Source organism: Salmo salar, chromosome 11 (assembly GCF_965601325.2).
Source record: "Salmo salar chromosome 11, fSalSal1, whole genome shotgun sequence".
NCBI classification, from domain to species: Eukaryota; Metazoa; Chordata; class Actinopteri; order Salmoniformes; family Salmonidae; genus Salmo; species Salmo salar.
This window is the reverse complement of record NC_138301.1, coordinates 109977906-109995219: the sequence shown is the minus strand read 5'-3', so window position 1 is coordinate 109995219 and position 17314 is coordinate 109977906. Positions and strand designations below refer to the sequence as shown.

The window sequence follows — 17314 nt, the reverse complement described above, 5'->3', positions numbered from 1 at the left end:
TTAATATGGTACTTTACTGTTAGATTTATTGTGTCAAAATAACAATAACATTTTACAGTGTAGATCCTACTTGGTTTTTCGTGTTACTGTATGACTGATCTATTGCCACTAGATGGAGGCATTGTTCCAGTAAAACAACTCAGCTGATGCCAGACTATTTGTGAAGTTCTGTTGTAAACAGCAAAGAGGGGATTCACAGAAACGTGTACATTAAAACGACTTCATATCTTTACATGGTCCATGCTTATTCAGTGTCCTTAATTAGATTAATTCGACTGACAAATGCGTTTCAAATCAAGTTAGGCCACCTGCTAAATTGCACCTCATATCTTACAATATACTTGGGCTATATAATATAATTTGGTGTGTGTATGGAAAAGTACCTCTCATCAAACACGTTTTCTTTTGTTGAATTCGAAAGATATGTGCTGAGTAATGCAAAATGCTTTGCGCAGGCCTAGAGGAATCTTCCATGGGACAGTCGGTGGGAGAATCTGAGTGGCAGCCAGAAAACCAACCCAGCTTTTAGTTCAATGAAGCACGGCGAGGCATTTAACAGTGGCGGTCAAAAAATCTCGGCGTAAACACGTCTGTAAGGTATTTAAAAAATATATATTGTTTTTGTAATATATGACAAATAGGAATGGATGGATGCATTTGTGTTCGTACACTCGCAAAAATGCATTGAGTCGCTTTTGTTATCAATAATCTGATGCATTCAGTCAATAAGTGGTGAACACTTCTTTATAGGATTTGCCTGAGATTTACCCAACGTGTTAATTAAAAAATACATTAACTATAATATGAGTATAACTGTTTTGTTACTCTCTCTCTCTGTGTGAATGTGTGTGTGTGTGTGAGTGTGTGTAAGCACTGTCTCATCAATTATAACATATTATACATGTTTGCCTTATTCAGCTGTTTGTTGAGTGGAGTTGGGGAGCAGGCTATGGAGCAGGTGAGGGAGCAGGTTATTGAACGTGTGTTTGCCTCTGGAGTGGCTGCTCGTTTGAGGAGCCAGTGGGACCGCAATGAGGGCATCGGTCAGAATGACAAGGCCCTGAAGTTCTTAGGCCAAGACTTTGAATATCTCCGGTCCCACAGTCTGCAGAGCAGACGGCTGTTTGAGGATGATGCATTCCCTGCTCAGATCTCGTCGCTGGGCTTCAAGGAGCTGGGGTCACGCTCGACAAAGACACAGGGGGTCCGATGGATGCGCCCCACGGTGAGGGAAAGATACATCTGCAGGTTTGACTTTCTACGGCAGAGATGCTCCTATCCATCTTGATACTTGTCTCACCCGTAGAAACTCTCTCTGTGTTCCTCAGGAGTTCTGCTCTGACCCTCACTTCATCGTAGACGGAGCCACGCGCACAGACGTCTGCCAGGGAGCTCTGGGTGAGTTCAGATTGCCCACAATGTGCCCAACCTCTGCCCTACTGTGCTATTAAGCTGGGCTTTGGGACTCTTATATGCAATGGTGACGAAAGGACATGAACTGATAGATAAACAGAGAGACGGAGACTTGCATGATGACAATACCCCTACTTTTCTCAAACCATGATTTGATTATCATAGCTAAGTTATTTAGGCACACCTAAAGTAATGTCATGTGGTATATTTTGTGGGCCAGGTGACTGTTGGCTGCTGGCAGCGATTGCTTCACTCACACTGAATGAGACTCTACTACATCGGGTGGTGCCCCATGGGCAGAGCTTCCACCAACAGTATGCTGGGATCTTTCACTTCCAGGTACTTCTACACTTCACTACCTTCCACCGTACCACTCCTATCAGTCCTTGCCACTTTTACCCGGCTATATCTGTCCTGTCCAGAGCTACTCCTGTTTTCCTACATATTGAAATATTTGACCCATCTCCAGCTCAATATCCAGTTTGTCTGCTGTGACTTAATGCCCTTTATTTCAGTAGACAGTACACCCAAATGCACAGACCTTTACAATACACTAGCTACTGTAACTGATCTGGCCCTCCACCCTAAATTCCCCACTACCCAGCACAGTGTTGGGAGTGCCACTGCCCCACATCCCCCAACTCCTCCAGTCAGTCTTGTCCCCACAGGCTGCATGCATGCTGCTATATTTACTGCCAGTATTTATAGGTGGACGTAAAAAGCGTGTCACTCAGAAAAGCAGGGAAGGGCTGCTGAAGGACCCTGCTGCCAGATTCCTACAGGGAGCACCAGGCCAGTCCCACAGCCCACCAGCCAGCCTAGCCCTTTAGCATGCCACCCAAAGAGAGGGACAAGGGATAAAGATCTGGGGCACTCACTTAGCACCAGAGGCAATACACTCATAACTGAAAGAGCACAGCGGTTGTTTTACCTCTTTGGTTTTGGACAAACACTCTGGGGAGTCAGTTGAACTGCAATTGTCTTGTTGCCAAGCAATCTTCTCTGTCCCTGGCAACCTGACTCTGTGCACTGCAGTATGCAGAAAGTTCTGCAGCAGAGCCTCTCCCAGCATTGAATGCAGCATAATAAACACAACCATCCTTAAATCACAGAAGTTGTACATTACTGCATTTATATGGTGTGTATGGCAAATAGTATTTTGTAGCAGTTTTGCTCGTTTCCCATGTGCACCTGGTGTGTAGTTCTGGCAGTTTGGGGAGTGGGTGGATGTGGTGATTGATGACAGGCTGCCAGTGAAGGATGGGAAGCTGCTGTTTCTCCACTCAGCAGAGGGGGCTGAGTTCTGGAGCGCCCTGCTGGAGAAGGCCTACGCAAAGTAAGGACAATGGATGGCGAGAGAAAGACAATTTACTGTACAGACACAACATAGCAAATTGTTATAACAGAACTGTATGGCTGCTACGAGATGCAACTGTCTCTCTGTGTTGCAGGCTCAATGGCTGTTACGAGGCCCTCTCAGGGGGCAGTACATCGGAGGGGTTTGAGGACTTCACAGGGGGCGTGACAGAGATGTTTGAGCTGAAGAAGGCCCATCCAGACCTGTTCAGCATAATCAGTAGAGCAGTGGAGCGAGGTTCCCTGCTGGGATGCTCCATAGATGTTAGCAACACACACCACACGCACGCACGCACAGTATAACTAACCTTGTGGGGACACACAATTCAGTCCCATTCAAAATCCTATTTTCCCTAACCCCTAAACCTAACCCTAAACTGAAAAACTAACCTTAACCCTAGCTTCTAACCCTAAACCTAATTCTAACCCTAACCCTAATTCTAACCTTAACCCCCTAGAAATAGCATTTGACCTTGTGGGGACTAACAAAATGTCCCCAGATGGTCAAATTTGTGTTTGTTTATTATTCTTGTGGGGACTTCTGATCCCCACAAGTATAGTTAAAACGCATTCACATACACTACCATTCAAGAGTTTGGGGTCACTTAGAAATGTCCTTGTTTTTGAAAGAAAAGCAAAAAAAAATTGGCCACTAAAATAATATCAGATTGATCAGAAATACAGTGTAGACATTGGTAATGTTGTAAATGACTATTGTAGCTAGAAACGGCAGATTTTTTATGGAATATCTACATAGGCGTACAGAGGCCCATTATCAGCAACCATCACTCCTGTGTTCCAATGGCACGTTGTGTTAGCTAATTCAAGTTTATCATTATAAAATGCTAATTGATCATAAGAAAACCCTTTTGCAATGATGTGAGCACAGATGAAAACTGTTGTTCTGATTAAAGAAAAGAAGCAACAAAACTGGCCTTTAGACTAGTTGAGATCTGGAGCATCAGGATTTGTGGGTTTGATTACAGGCTCAAAATGGCCAGAAACAAAGAACTTTCTTCTGAAACTCGTCAGCCTATTCTTGTTCTGAGAAATGAAGGCTATTCCATGCGAGAAATTGCCAAGAAACTAAAGATCTCGTACAACGCTGCATACTACTCCCTTCACAGAACAGAGCAAACTGGCTCTAACCAGAATAGAAAGAGGAGTGGGAGGCCCCGGTGCACAACTGAGCAAGAGGACAAGTACATTAGAGTGTCTAGTTTGAGAAACAGATGCCTCACAAGTCCTCAATTGGCATCTTCATTAAATAGTACCCGCAAAACACCAGTCTCAACGTCAACAGTGAAGAGGCGACTCCGGGATGCTGGCCTTCTACATAAACAGACACATACCACACAAACACACACTTTTCTTTAAGAAACAACTTGTTTGTGCGATATAGATCCTGTACAAAATAATTCTCTAATTCTTTCAGATCTCTGGTGTTTTCGAGATGGAGGCGATGACATTCAAGAAGCTGGTTAAAGGCCATGCCTACTCTGTGACAGGTGTGGAGGAGGTGAGAGAATGACCTGGCTAATTAAAGTTTTGATTAACAATACACATATAGTTTTATAACAGACAGCACCTCATGCTTATTGGCTAGGTGGAGTTTAAAGGAAGTCCCACCAAGCTCCTGCGGATCAGGAACCCCTGGGGAGAGATGGAGTGGACCGGAGCCTGGAGTGACAAGTGAGAGAAGAGGGGGAGGGAGAGATAAGAGGTGAGATAACTAGAGGGGAATGAGGTGGAGGAAAATTGGGTAAGAGTTAGTTCAGGAAAAGTTCAATCTTGAGTCAACTTGGGCTGGTGACATGTATTTTAAGAAATATGTCAGTCTTTCTTTGTGGTTTCAGTTCAAGAGAGTGGGCTGGAGTTGACCCATCGGTCAGAGCTAGATTGTACAACCGTAGTGAAGATGGCGAGTTCTGGTAAGTAGTTTGTCAAGAGTTTTTAAATATTTTATATTTTTATCCTAACACAATATTAAGCTAATAGTACCCTCAAAACCAGTCTCTCTGCCTTTCCCATAAACCCTCCCACACAGGATGTCATTCCGTGACTTTCTGCGTGAGTTCAGCCGTTTGGAGATCTGTAATCTGACAGCAGACGCCCTGCAGGCCAGCCAAGTGAAGAAGTGGAGCTCAGCGCTCTACCCTGGAGAGTGGAGGAGAGGCAGCACTGCAGGGGGCTGCAGGAACTACCCAGGTACATTAGGATAATGAATTGAGAGAGAAGGGGGACAAGGAGTAATAGATTAGGGTTTTTATGTTTTTTCTACAGCAACGTTCTGGCTCAACCCTCAATTCAAAGTGGCCCTTCAGCACCCAGACACAGATGGCCAATCAGGTTGCAGCTTCCTAGTGGCGCTGATGCAGAAGGATCGTCGTCGGCAACGGCGTGAGGGGAAAGACATGGAGACCATTGGATTCACCATCTATGAGGCAAGATATTTACTTCAGTAATTATTTGTATTTGGTAACAGTGAAGTTAAGAATCTGTACAAATGCTGTGACTTAAATACCTTTCTTTCTCTCTTCTAGGTTCCAGAAGAGGTATGACATATTCTGGTAATGCTAGGAGTCCATCTCTGCATGAGACCATAACAGCAATCTCTACCCACAAATATTGGTCCTCTCATTTCTGTACTATCTCCTATGATCCTCTTTCCTTCTCTCCTTTTGCTGTTCCTTTCCTCTCCTCCTCTCTCCTGGACAGTTTACAGGTCAGGCCGGGGTGCATCTAAAGAGGGACTTCTTCCTGACCCATAGCTCCAGTGCCCGGTCGGAGCTCTTCATCAACCTGAGAGAGGTCAGCACCCGCTTCTGCCTGCCCCAGGGAGAGTATATCGTCGTCCCCTCCACCTTCGAGCCCCAGAAGGACGGAGACTTTGTGCTCAGGGTGTTCTCTGAAAAGCCAGCTGACTCCCAGTGAGTGAATGGTGGTGTGGGGTGGGTACGACAGAGGGAGAGAGACATATGAAAAGCTCAAGTCAATGAAACTGGCTAAAGACTTGATCCTCTCCTAACAGGGAATTGGATGATGACATCACAGCTGATCTGCCTGAGGAGGTGAGAAATGATTTTGAACTAATTCAAACCAATATTAATCTATTGACTCATCAGTATACCACAGTTTTAATGATGACAGAAAAGCCAAAGTGTCTCTGTGTGTCTGCTGCAGGTAGAGCTGGACGAGAGCCAGATTGATGCAGGCTTCAAGGGTCTCTTCAGACAGCTCGCTGGAGCGGTGAGAGAACTACATTTTTGACGGGATACATGGTACTTGTAGTCCTTTCTTACTTTATTTTATTCTCACAGGAAGCAGAGATCAGTGCCTCCAAGCTTCAAACCATCCTAAACAGAATCATCAGCAAGCGTGAGTCTGTTATACTGGCATCTCTTTTGGTTAAAGGGAAAAGGCATGTGAGGTAAGACTTGTATGGTGTGTTCACTGTCACTTTTTGTGTCACAGATAAGGACCTGAAGACAGACGGCTTTGGGAAGGAGGCGTGTCGTTGCATGATAACTCTCATGGATGTATCCTTAATTACACCTTCTTCATACCCACCCTGATGTGTGTCAACTATCACTGTGCTTCCTCTTTATTCCCCTGTCTGTCCTTGACATTTATTTGACAGACCACCGGCACCGGGAAGCTGGGCTTGACAGAGTTCCATGTGCTGTGGGAGAAGATCAAACGGTACCTGGTGAGTCAAACATGTCCTACTCTTCTAAATAGACCTCTGAGATTTCCAAGCTATTGTTGGGTATGATTTCCACACCATGCTTGCTGTTGCCAACATTTGTAAATAACATCTCTCCACTCTTCTCTCCCTCTCCTCCACCACGTCAGACTGTGTTTAGGAAGTTTGACCTGGATAAATCTGGCACCATGAGCTCTTATGAAATGCGGATGGCACTGGAATCATCTGGTACCATTTTATTCCTGTTCTAGTAGCATCCTCACAAAATGTATAAAGCACAATAATATAACCAGTGCAGTTTACTGTGCGTTTACTGTGAATGCAGTCTCCTCTAACGTGAGAACATTGCATTTAAATCAAACTGTAACGTTGAACTTCTGCAACACGTATTGACTAGAGGCCTTTTAAGTGCACAATAACATGACCAGCTCAGCCCCTGGACACTTCATCCAACAGGAGACCAGTCTCTACCTAGTACTACCATGACAAGCTACCCCTTTGTTGTAAGCAGGCAAAAAGCCTAAAATAGTTTTGCTGACAAGACTAGTTGTCTAGGTGAGAGATCATAAGAGCTGTTTGATGTGCTGTTCACCCACTCTCCTTTTCTCTACATCAGGCTTCAAATTGACAAACCACTTATTCCAACTCATCATCCTACGCTACGCAAAGGAAGACCTGAACGTGGACTTTGATAACTTTGTCAACTGTCTCATCCGTCTGGAGACCATGTTCAGTGAGTGGATTTCACCTTGAATACAGCAGTGATAATGTCATCATGCTACTAACACCAGTAGACTGAACAAACCGCTCTCTGTTCACCATTCTAGAGACCTTTAAAGAAATGGACACTGATGTAGATGGGGTGGTTTCCTTCAGCTTCTTCCAGGTATGTCACCACTATCAGAAACACGGCCTTCTTTTGAGGGAGAGCAGCTTGTGGAGTGTTAACATCAAACACTGCTTTTGAGCCCAGACACAACAGTTCCTTTCTTTATCAATGTTTTAGTGGTGTCATCAAAGTGTGACTACTTTAAGCTGTTAAACGTGTTGAAGTCTTTGCTCTCTTTCCTTCAGTGGATCTCCCTCACCATGTTTGCCTAGACAGATGGATGGCGCTGGCCTGCTACTGCTTGTGTTGGTGGCGTCACCCCGACTCCAACTACGCATCACAACGGCCATAGAATATTGTCTTAAATGTGACTTGTTGTGGTTCTAAAACAGGTAGAGGAGAACACAAATGCTTTTGAATGTTGCCGGTGCTTGACTTTCATTTTATAAAAAAAATTAAATAAACAGTGATTAGTGATTTTAATTTTTAAACAAGTTGTTGGATTTATATTCTGACAAGTCAATAAATGTAAAGCCTTAGTTTGAAGAGAATAATAAACAGATTTCTAACCTCAATAACAAAAATGCCTTGAAATGTGGAGTGAAAATAAGACATTTAAAAAGTGTTTGAAAAGCCAACTCTTTCTGGATACTGCTGCACTTCTCAGGAATGTATGGATTTTTGGTATCTTTCATTTTTGAAAATAAAGTGCAATGAATGATCTGAACATCTGTCATGATCTGAACATTAACAAATTAGCAGCACATCTTGTTTTTTTCCAGCAATTGTTTAACAAACTTTAAAGAGCAATAAATAATACTGATTTATATATAAATAGAATGACTTTATACACTTGTATTCATAACTACCATAATGGTCCTGACATCTCTATCCACCAACACACAGCTTACCATTTCACTTATGTTTGGATTTTAAATCCTGTGATTGTAAACCCATTTCTCTATGGAGTTCCCTCTAAGGACAAATAGCCCTACTTCCTGTCCTACAGTACGTATGCTACACATGGCTTTTAACCACCTCTGGGGCCAACACAAGCTGATCCTGTTAACGTCCCAGTAACCTTGAGTCAGCCCTGCCACTAGAGGGCGCTAGAAGCACAGGGTGCGAACATAGAGGCCAGCCCAGGGCCTAAAGATGCTGCTCGCTCTCTCTCCCTCTCAGTTGAGTGCCAGTCCCTCACTGACGGGCATGTTGATATGGGCAGTCAGCAGAGGTGCACTCTTGCCCTCTCGCAGCACAAATACCTGTAATTACACAACGTGTGTCAACAACAGCTTACCTTCTACTTTCACAGGTTTTATGTTCAAGGAGGCACTGAAATGGCTACACAGTGAAGTCCCCTAATGGAAAAATAGAGTAACAGAGAAATAAAATGCCTACTTTAATGATGTCAGAGATTCCTTTATCACTCAGGCACTCCACAAATGTGTCAATAGGATAGTTGAGCCCAGGAACCAGTAGGGGGATCTGTGGAGAGTGAACACATTCAATAATATTCAGGCTACACGCCAAAGTGAACAAAAAACATTTTATTTATTTAACCAGGTAGGCCAGTTGAGAACAAGTTCTCATTTACAACTGCGACCTGGCCAAGAATAAAGCAAAGCAGTTCAACACATACAACAGAGTTACACATGGAGTAAACAAACATACAATCAATAATACAGTAGAAAAAGTATATATACACAGTGTGTGCAAATGAGGTAAGATAAGAGAGGTAAGGCAATAAATAGGCCATGGTGGCGAAGTAATTACAATATAGCAATTAAACACTGGAATGATTGATGTGCAAGTAGAGATACTGGGGTGCAAAAGAGCAAGATAAATAAATAAAGTATGGGGATGGGCTATTTACAGATGGGCTATGTACAGGTGCAGTGATCTGTGAGCTGCTCTGACAGCTGATGCTTAAAGTTAGTGAGGGAGATATGAGTCTCCAGCTTCAGTGATTTTTGCAGTTCGTTCCAGTCATTGGCAGCAGAGAACTGGAAGGAAAGGCGGCTAAAGGAGAAATTGGCTTTGGGGGTGACCAGTGAGATATACCTGTATATAAAATGTATAGAAACTACCCAGCGACATTAGTGAGGTGTACAGTAAATATCACTGGTCATGTGACGATATATGATGGGTTAAAAGGAAGGTCACCTTGAAGAAGGCTGTCCTCATACTATACAGGCTCTCGTCATACAGAAAGCTGATGGCCAAGTTCATGACAGGACGGCATGCGGCTGTGTTCTGGATGTTCAGAGTTAGCTTGAAGGATGGGCCCAGGCCCTGCACCTAAAACACAGACAGGATGATAGACCCAACCAGGAGTTCTGACTGTGTGCTAAACCGTGGCTGTGATTCTACTCGAGACACTGACATTCCCTCAGACACCAGGACATCAGACTCACCACTGCGTTCATCTTGAGAGGCTCAGACAGGCTGGAGGACATGGGTGTAAGGCTGGACTCCAGGGCTTTTACGTAGGCCCTCGCTGCAGCCAGACGCAGACGACTCAGGTCCATCTGGAAGGCCCTGTGCATTGCTGGAAAACACATGGCCCAAACCAAACATTTAAAAAAACTGACCCACGAACCCAAGACCTCAAAACTCTCTCCAAAACTGCAGAGAAACAAGCAAACCATTGTTTAGTCTGGAGGTGGTGGCCACTGGCCAGGCTAGACTACAGTTCTGGTTGGACATACGTACCCACAGCATTCTCCCGTTCCCTCATAGTTTGGTCCACGTACAGCTTGGTCTTCTTGGGGATATTGAGACGGATGCTTTGTGCCAGAGGGGGACCTGGGGCAGAGTCCCTGTCATCAAACACAGCTGTCCTCTTCAGGATCTTTACTATCAGACCACCTCCTACAAAACACAGGGACACACACTGAAATCAGGCAGGGGACTTCATTTCAACATCTGTCCATTGTACTGAGCATCCTAGACTAGAGGACTCTCTTTTAAACAAGACCTCCAATCCCAAGATTCCATCCTAAATGAACAGGTGATCTGTACCTTTGGTGGTCATTATAAGGGTTCCGTCTTCTCGTCCATATCTCCCAAAACAAATGCTGGTCACTACATCCTGGAACACAGAGGACTGACAGTCACAACTAATCATGGCAGTGGCGTACAAACCTAAATCATCTTTCCAAAAACATTGCCATATTTTTCTGTGTGTGCCAAGTCCAGACAAAACTAAAACAAGCAGGAAATAAGCATGGGAACCTGTTTCTAAAGAGTGTTTCATCAGAACCAAGTAGATACTAACCTATTGGTAACCTATTGGCCTGTCTAGCCATGGTGTCTTACCGGAGTCTTGATGGTGCTGATGAGGTTTTTGTCTCTGTAGAGGTGGACCTCACAGTTAGCCAGGCCCACTAACACTGCCTGGAAGCCCCTGGTGGGGAGGTCCATCACACCCATGGTAGTGACAGGGGCTGGCAGGCAAGCCGTCCACAGCTTCTTCCCCTGGACACAGAGGACAGGACAAGACACACACACAGGCCTCTTCCAACTATCACGTCACACAGCTGTAGTTTCTACTGAATTGACTGAGTGTAGGTGAGAGAGGGTGCTACCTACCTTCTGTGTGAAGCCCTGCAGTGTCTCCTGGGCACATCCCACCACCACACTCTTCCCCATCCTCACCAGCCCCACAGGGTGAGAAGACAGCTCAATACAGTACTTGGGCTTGGGGGAGTCCCTGCAAACACAGAGCACAAACACAGCTATTTCCTCTGAAAAGAAACATTGGCTGGCAGTAATACACTCAGGCCAGATGTAATGCTTTTAAACTTCAAGTTCTTGGGGAGGACCGTCCCTATGACAGGCCAATGTGTGATTTCATCCTCAAAACATATACAACTTTCAAACCAAGACATTTTCCCACCTTTTCTTTACATCTCAAAAGTATTGTCGGTATCAAAGCAGAAACTTTTATTTCCGCAAACCGACCTAGTCATGATTGAGGTAAAGTTCTGCCTACAACTTAGTAATGCTGAGGTGGAATTGGCATGCATTACGCTCTTGAGCTCTTGATGGTTGCTAGGCAGCGCCCGTTATTACCATCCTGGCAGTTGTAAACTTTGTGAGGCATGTCACTTCACCCATCTCTTTGGATTGCCCACCGCATGCACCGTTTTCTGAACCACAACTGGATGGCTCCAGAAATAATTAGTGTGGGAATAAATATAACTGAATGACTAAAATATTGGAATAAAGTAGGCTAACCCAACGTGTGTTCAACAATTTTAGCACCGTTTTGCGTTGCTTTGAGACAAGTGTGGGGACTCTTGATAAACATTTGTCACATTTTTCTTTTCACTAAATCTCTGTTTGGATATTAGGCTACAATTAGACTGTTGAAATGTTAGCTGAGATGAGTGCTGCTCATGATCCTCTTGTCTAGTTGACTCATTTAATAACACTGAGCAGAACATTTTGCCAGCATGTTACTGTATGTAGTTTAATTAACAAGTGGATTATTTTGCCTTTCACTTGTAGCCACTTAGTAACCTAGGCCTACTCCCAACCAAAAAGCCTGTGACTTGTCTTAATCAATCAATGTGGTTGTTTCACTGAATCTCCATGTGGATATTTGGTTAATTCTCTGACTGGACAAATAAGTAGATGTGGTAGTTCATCTATTAGTTGGGTCATCTATCATCGATCAGAAACATTCAGCATGCAACCTAAATCAAGTGTTGCTCTATCATCGATCAGAAACATTCAGCATGCAACAATGCAGCCTAAATCAAGTGTTGATCTATCATCGATCAGAAACATTCAGCAATACAGCCTAAATCAAGTGTTGATCTATCATCGATCAGAAACATTCAGCATGCAACAATGCAGCCTAAATCAAGTGTTGATCTATCATCGATCAGAAACATTCAGCATGCAACAATGCAGCCTAAATCAAGTGTTGATCTATCATCGATCAGAAACATTCAGCAATACAGCCTAAATCAAGTGTTGATCTATCATCGATCAGAAACATTCAGCATGCAACAATACAGCCTAAATCAAGTGGTTGATCTATCAGCGATCAGAAACATTCAGCATGCAACAATGCAGCCTAAATCAAGTGTAGGCCTATTATTTTGCTCGATTGCGTATAAGCAACTCCAAAAACCTGCGGAGGTTGTGAAATATGAACACAAGACTCACATGTTTTTGAAAATATATATTGCTATTATTTCTATCGGTATCATAATGAAGATACTCTAAGTGTAGTAAAAAATGAGAAATGACCCGTGCTACAGACAGCTATATCCTTCCACTAATATTGGACTAGTAAAGACCCACTACTTTGTGAGGATTTTTTAAATGTATTGTATATATTATATTCTCCAGATTTTTCAGGGGTGCCCCAGCACCCCTACTTCCCACATGCTCCCACTCCTAAACTTGCTGGCATGTGCACAGGATATATAAAAGGCTTATCCTGGCAAGAATGTGGTAAAATGGGACTGTATTAATTGGATTCTAAACAAAACATTGCCAGATTAATTTTTACAGGCAACATACTGTAAAGTCTGTCTGTAAAGGATAGAGACAAAGGTATTTTTTGGTCAGTGGTTGCCATACCTGCGGAGGATGTAGATATTCCCATTGCGACAGGCCACAGTGATCCGGAACTCCACATCAAACTGACCAGTCACATCCATTTGAGTGGGAGCACTAGGGACGGACATCTGTGGCAACAAGAACATGGATGTCAACAGAGGGACTTGGGAGAGTAAACCATATGAATTCAACAACATGACTGAACCTGGATAATTCAACAACAAAAAAGTTAAGTCTCATACAAATCTGCATATGGAATTGAAGCAAATGCCCCTCTTACACTAGCAACTGTCACGCTCTTCCTCCCATATCACATCGAACCAATGATTGATCTGTCATTGTAAATTCCTCTTTATGTATTGAACATACCTTGGAGAGGATGGTGAAGGCCTCAGGGTCCAGGATATAGACATCTTTACTCTCAGTGCAAATAACCAGACAGCTGACTGCATCCTCATCAGCCATGTTCTTCTTCAGGGTGCCGATGCATGTAATAACAGTCTAAGAGCACATACAAACAGTTGACTGTGTGTGTCACATTGCTCAAGTTAATGACTGCTGTGAGGAAGGCTACCTGTCTCCGTATTGGTTGCGCCTTATGAAGGTTCACAAAAGCCTCCGTGTCTTGTGGGTCCAACATGAGGAACCTTGACAAATAGAAGGGATCAATGGTGATGACACTTCAGTCTGATCCAGTATCAGAAGGCACTTCACTCACACAAACAGCCGGAGTTACTTATCTAACTGAGTTGTTACCTCAAAGATCTGACGGAGAGTGGAACATCAGCTTTGTCTCTAGGAGAAGGCAGGAGAGGGTAGCACTAATTATTACCATGACCCTGATCATAATGCCATTTTGTCAGAGTAACCAGTTTTGATCGTACAGTCTTTTGAATGGTTTCATATATATATATATATAAATATATATATATATATATATATAAAATATATCTTTGTAAGACGGTCAGATAATCAAGCATAGGCAACTAAATAAAATCAACAGTCAATTGGGAACATAACTCGACGCATGCTATTAGCAGAAACTTACCGGATACCCTCCAACATTTCCTTTAAGCTCAATGGGTCAATCATGTCCTTGTGAAAAGAGAAGGGTTAGTACAGCAGGCCAATCAGAAGAGAACCATGGTGCTCTCCCAGAAGCTTGGTGTATAAAACCCACTAATTCAGATAAAAAAGTACAGCAAGTCAAAATTGAAAACATCTCAAAAGTTGTTGTTCTAACAGTGTAGGGGGAAATTATATATTTTTTATTTGCTGAAATCTTTGCAGCTCCACTCACCTCCCTTGCCTGGTTCCAGACGTCTTGTTCCAGGGCATTGACCTCTAACGGAGGGAGAGTGAACTTGAAATAGGGCCGCAGGTTTTTATAGACATAGATGAAGGGGCCGGAAGCCACAGCGATGGCAGGCGTGCGTGGCTCATGCTGGTCCATGAGGAAAGAAACCAAGCCAGTGGGCAGATCGAGCAATGTGTTCTCACTCATCAGGCCAGTTCCACGGTACACCTTCAGTTTCATGTTGCATGAACCAGTTCCCAGGTCCCCCACCACCAACTAGAACAGAAAGAAGGAGAATGTTAATCTTGTACACAGAAATCAAAGGCATACTAATCAAACACCACACGTACACGCACCCACAGAACAAAAGGAGTCAACCAAAAAACATGCACAAAGAGCTTCTTCCTATGAGAAAAAGGATTAGTGGCAGATTAAGAAATCGCTGATAGCAAGTGTAGCAACATTATTCTTACCTTATTCTCACCATCCCCATGCAGGTCTGCAAGAGCTGTAAAATAAATATACAGGCCCAGGTAAATTCATTGTCTGAGGAAATAGACGATTTATTTATAGACATTAATAAATATATATCCACAAAACTTGAGCAAATGTAGATTTAACAAGGCTAGCGACAGAAATTTGAAATTGGTGGTAACTAAGGTGAAATCTTACCAATGCAAGATGAAAAAGTATAGAGATTGGCCACTGGATCGTAGTGTGCATCTAACCATTTACTGGTCTCAGAACTGTTAAGAGACAGAGTAACGTTATTTGTTTTGAAGCAAGGCAACAATTTTTACTCCATAATTTAGCCTAGCTAACGTTAGTGTTGCTGGGTTTATGTAGAAAATCCGTCGAATAACGTTAGTTAACTTACCCACTGGGCACAGACGTCATTTCAACGTCTAACTTAGTGTCGATTTACATTTCGTTGAATTGTCAACTAATGTGAATTCGACAAAACAGGTCACTAACGTTATATCATAGGATTTAGGTAAACGTTGGGTGAAGAAAAAAAAAATCCCTTAAATGTTAGACTTTTTGCAAATCTAATCAGTTTTCTACGTTGATTTTAACCTCATTACATATATTTTTTGTTGTTGAAATGATGAGGAAACGACATTGATTCAAACAGTTTTTTTAACTAATGCGATTAGCTAGCTAGAGATAGCAAAGTTGGCCTGCTTGATATCCTGCTAACGTTTGCTAGCTGGCTTGCTTGATTGCTAGACGTAACGTTAGCTAGTTAACGAAACGTCAACTGAAAGGTTCGCGTTCCTGTAGCTAGCTAATGGAACTTACTTTTCTTTCATCTGTGAGACTGAAGACATATCCAATATGATATTCCTCAATTAATATTGCAAGGATATCCTGTGATGCAATTTGTTTTGTGTGCCACTGAGGTAGCTAGCTGGTTAACTTTAGCTTGCCTGCTTGTTTACGTTAGCAGATCGGCTTTCCCGTTTCTATGGCAGCAAGGAAGGCGCAACAGAGAAAAGATTCCTCAATAAATAGTTCCGCTTATTAAACGGCCACTGTGACGTCTCGGTCGTTGATCGTATTCACTGAGTGTACAAAACATTAGGAACATCTGCTCTTTCCATGACAAACTGACCAGGTGAAAGCTATGATCCCTTATTGATATCACTTGTTAAATCCACTTCAATCAGTGTAGATGAAGGGGAGGAGACATGGATTGTCTAGGTGTGCATTCAGAGGGTGAATGGGCAAGACAAAAATATTTAAGTGCCTTGGTTTGAGTGTCAAGAACTGAAACACTGCTGGGTTTTCACACTCAGTAACATTCAGCCAACTTGACACAAGTGTGGGAAGCAATTGGAGTCAACATTGGTCAACAACCCTGTGGAACGCCTTCAACACCTTGTAGAGTCCATGCCCCGATGAATTGAAGCTGTTCTGATGACAAAAGGTCATGTAACTAACTCAATATTAGGAAAGTGTTCCTAAGGTTTTGTACACTAAGTGTAATTCTGGCCTATATCCTCCCGAGACCCAGCAATTTATTTTTGTTCTCTCTAGTAGACATCAGTCCTTGGTCCATATCTCTGAGGCCATACAAGTCACTGTATTAAGTCCTGTTTTCCCTTTGAGGGGATAGTCTGGCCTTTTAAATGATATCACGTGTGGGGGTGTGACTTTGACAACTTTATCTTCCTAGTAAAAAAAAAATGTCTGCTGTCAAAATTAGCACATTTTGTGGAAATTTGAAAAGTAGTGTGTGTAACTTAATTACATTTTTTTTTTAGTTTGATATTCTAATTTTTCTATTAAGTGTGTATCTTAGAAATAAGTGAGTTGTCAGGACTGTGTAATATTCTTTTCACATTAAATAAGAGCTAAATAAGAGCTTATCAAGAATTGTCCTCTGTAGTGGATACCTGGATGCCAAAACTGTTTTTCACCTACTGTACCAATTGACTGTAATGTACATTTTATTTCATATTAATGTCCTAATGAACACTACAGGGGACAATTTTGCACTTATAATAAAATTTACACTTCAATATTTTTTCCCAAAACAATCTTGTAAGATGTTTGTTCATACCAAATGTTTTTTGGGGGGTCTCAGGAGGAAATACTTAATCTGTCATACAGTGCATTCGGAAACTATTCAGACCCATTGACTTTTTCCTCACATTGTTACGTGACAGCCTTATTCTAAAATGGATTAAATAAATACAAAATCTCATCAATCTACACACAATACCCCATAAGGACAAAGCAAAAACAGGTTTTTAGATTTTTTTGCAAATGTGTGGTATATATACATATACAAAAAACAGATACGTTATTTACTTAAGTATTCAGACCCTTTGCTGTGAGACTCAAAACTGAGCTCAGGTGCATCCTCTTTCCATTGATCATCCTTGAGATGTTTCTACAAATTGATTGGAGTCCAGCTGTGGAGTCCAGCTATTTACAATGACGGCCTACCAAAAGGCAAAAGGCCTCCTGCGGTGATGGAGGCTAGGATAAAAAAATTAAGAAAAATAATAATTATATAGGACAAAACACATCACGACACAAGAGACAACACTACATAAAGAGAGAAGGGTGGATCCACCAAAAATGTGTAAAGTGTTAAAACCGAATTAAGTTAGTTGTGCAAGAC

At 42.6% G+C, this 17314-nt stretch overlaps 2 protein-coding genes across 2 annotated transcripts; one reads left to right on the top strand and one right to left on the bottom strand.

Moving 5' to 3' along the window:
- Positions 1 to 235: 235 nt before the first annotated feature.
- LOC106563699 (calpain-1 catalytic subunit) lies at positions 236 to 8031 on the top strand. The gene is made up of 22 exons (XM_014129512.3): positions 236 to 597; positions 919 to 1225; positions 1329 to 1398; positions 1634 to 1752; positions 2616 to 2749; positions 2865 to 3033; positions 4205 to 4288; positions 4376 to 4461; positions 4626 to 4700; positions 4817 to 4977; positions 5053 to 5213; positions 5313 to 5324; positions 5488 to 5699; positions 5801 to 5840; positions 5953 to 6018; positions 6090 to 6147; positions 6244 to 6308; positions 6410 to 6478; positions 6625 to 6703; positions 7092 to 7208; positions 7303 to 7361; positions 7550 to 8031. The coding sequence occupies exons 2-22, from the start codon at positions 950 to 952 to the stop codon at positions 7574 to 7576; spliced, it is 2139 nt and encodes a 712-aa protein (XP_013984987.1). The 5' UTR covers positions 236 to 597; positions 919 to 949; the 3' UTR covers positions 7577 to 8031.
- bbs1 (Bardet-Biedl syndrome 1) lies at positions 7767 to 15673 on the bottom strand. Its single transcript, XM_014129513.3, has 17 exons — positions 15484 to 15673; positions 14854 to 14927; positions 14655 to 14689; positions 14185 to 14457; positions 13933 to 13979; positions 13641 to 13679; positions 13459 to 13531; positions 13254 to 13385; positions 12906 to 13012; positions 10899 to 11019; positions 10626 to 10784; positions 10329 to 10398; positions 10020 to 10178; positions 9722 to 9855; positions 9471 to 9605; positions 8706 to 8792; positions 7767 to 8569 (listed from the first exon to the last, which is right to left on the bottom strand). Exons 1-17 carry the CDS (start codon positions 15510 to 15512, stop codon positions 8483 to 8485), a joined length of 1761 nt encoding a protein of 586 aa, XP_013984988.1. The 5' UTR covers positions 15513 to 15673; the 3' UTR covers positions 7767 to 8482.
- Positions 15674 to 17314: the final 1641 nt, after the last annotated feature.

What these genes read in the sequence shown, in the direction of transcription:
- LOC106563699 (XM_014129512.3), top strand. Translation starts at nt 950, where the DNA reads ATGGAGCAGGTGAGGGAGCAGGTTATTGAACGTGTGTTTGCCTCTGGA. An exon ending in TGCTGGGATGCTCCATAGAT is followed by an intron (nt 3,034 to 4,204) that starts GTTAGCAACACA and finishes TAATTCTTTCAG; the next exon opens with ATCTCTGGTGTTTTCGAGAT. An exon ending in TCAGACAGCTCGCTGGAGCG is followed by an intron (nt 6,019 to 6,089) that starts GTGAGAGAACTA and finishes TTATTCTCACAG; the next exon opens with GAAGCAGAGATCAGTGCCTC.
- bbs1 (XM_014129513.3), bottom strand. Translation starts at nt 15,512, where the DNA reads ATGTCTTCAGTCTCACAGATGAAAGAAAA. An exon ending in TCAGCACCATCAAGACTCCG is followed by an intron (nt 10,399 to 10,625) that starts GTAAGACACCAT and finishes TCTGTGTTCCAG; the next exon opens with GATGTAGTGACCAGCATTTG. An exon ending in GGAACGGGAGAATGCTGTGG is followed by an intron (nt 9,856 to 10,019) that starts GTACGTATGTCC and finishes TGTGTTTTCCAG; the next exon opens with CAATGCACAGGGCCTTCCAG.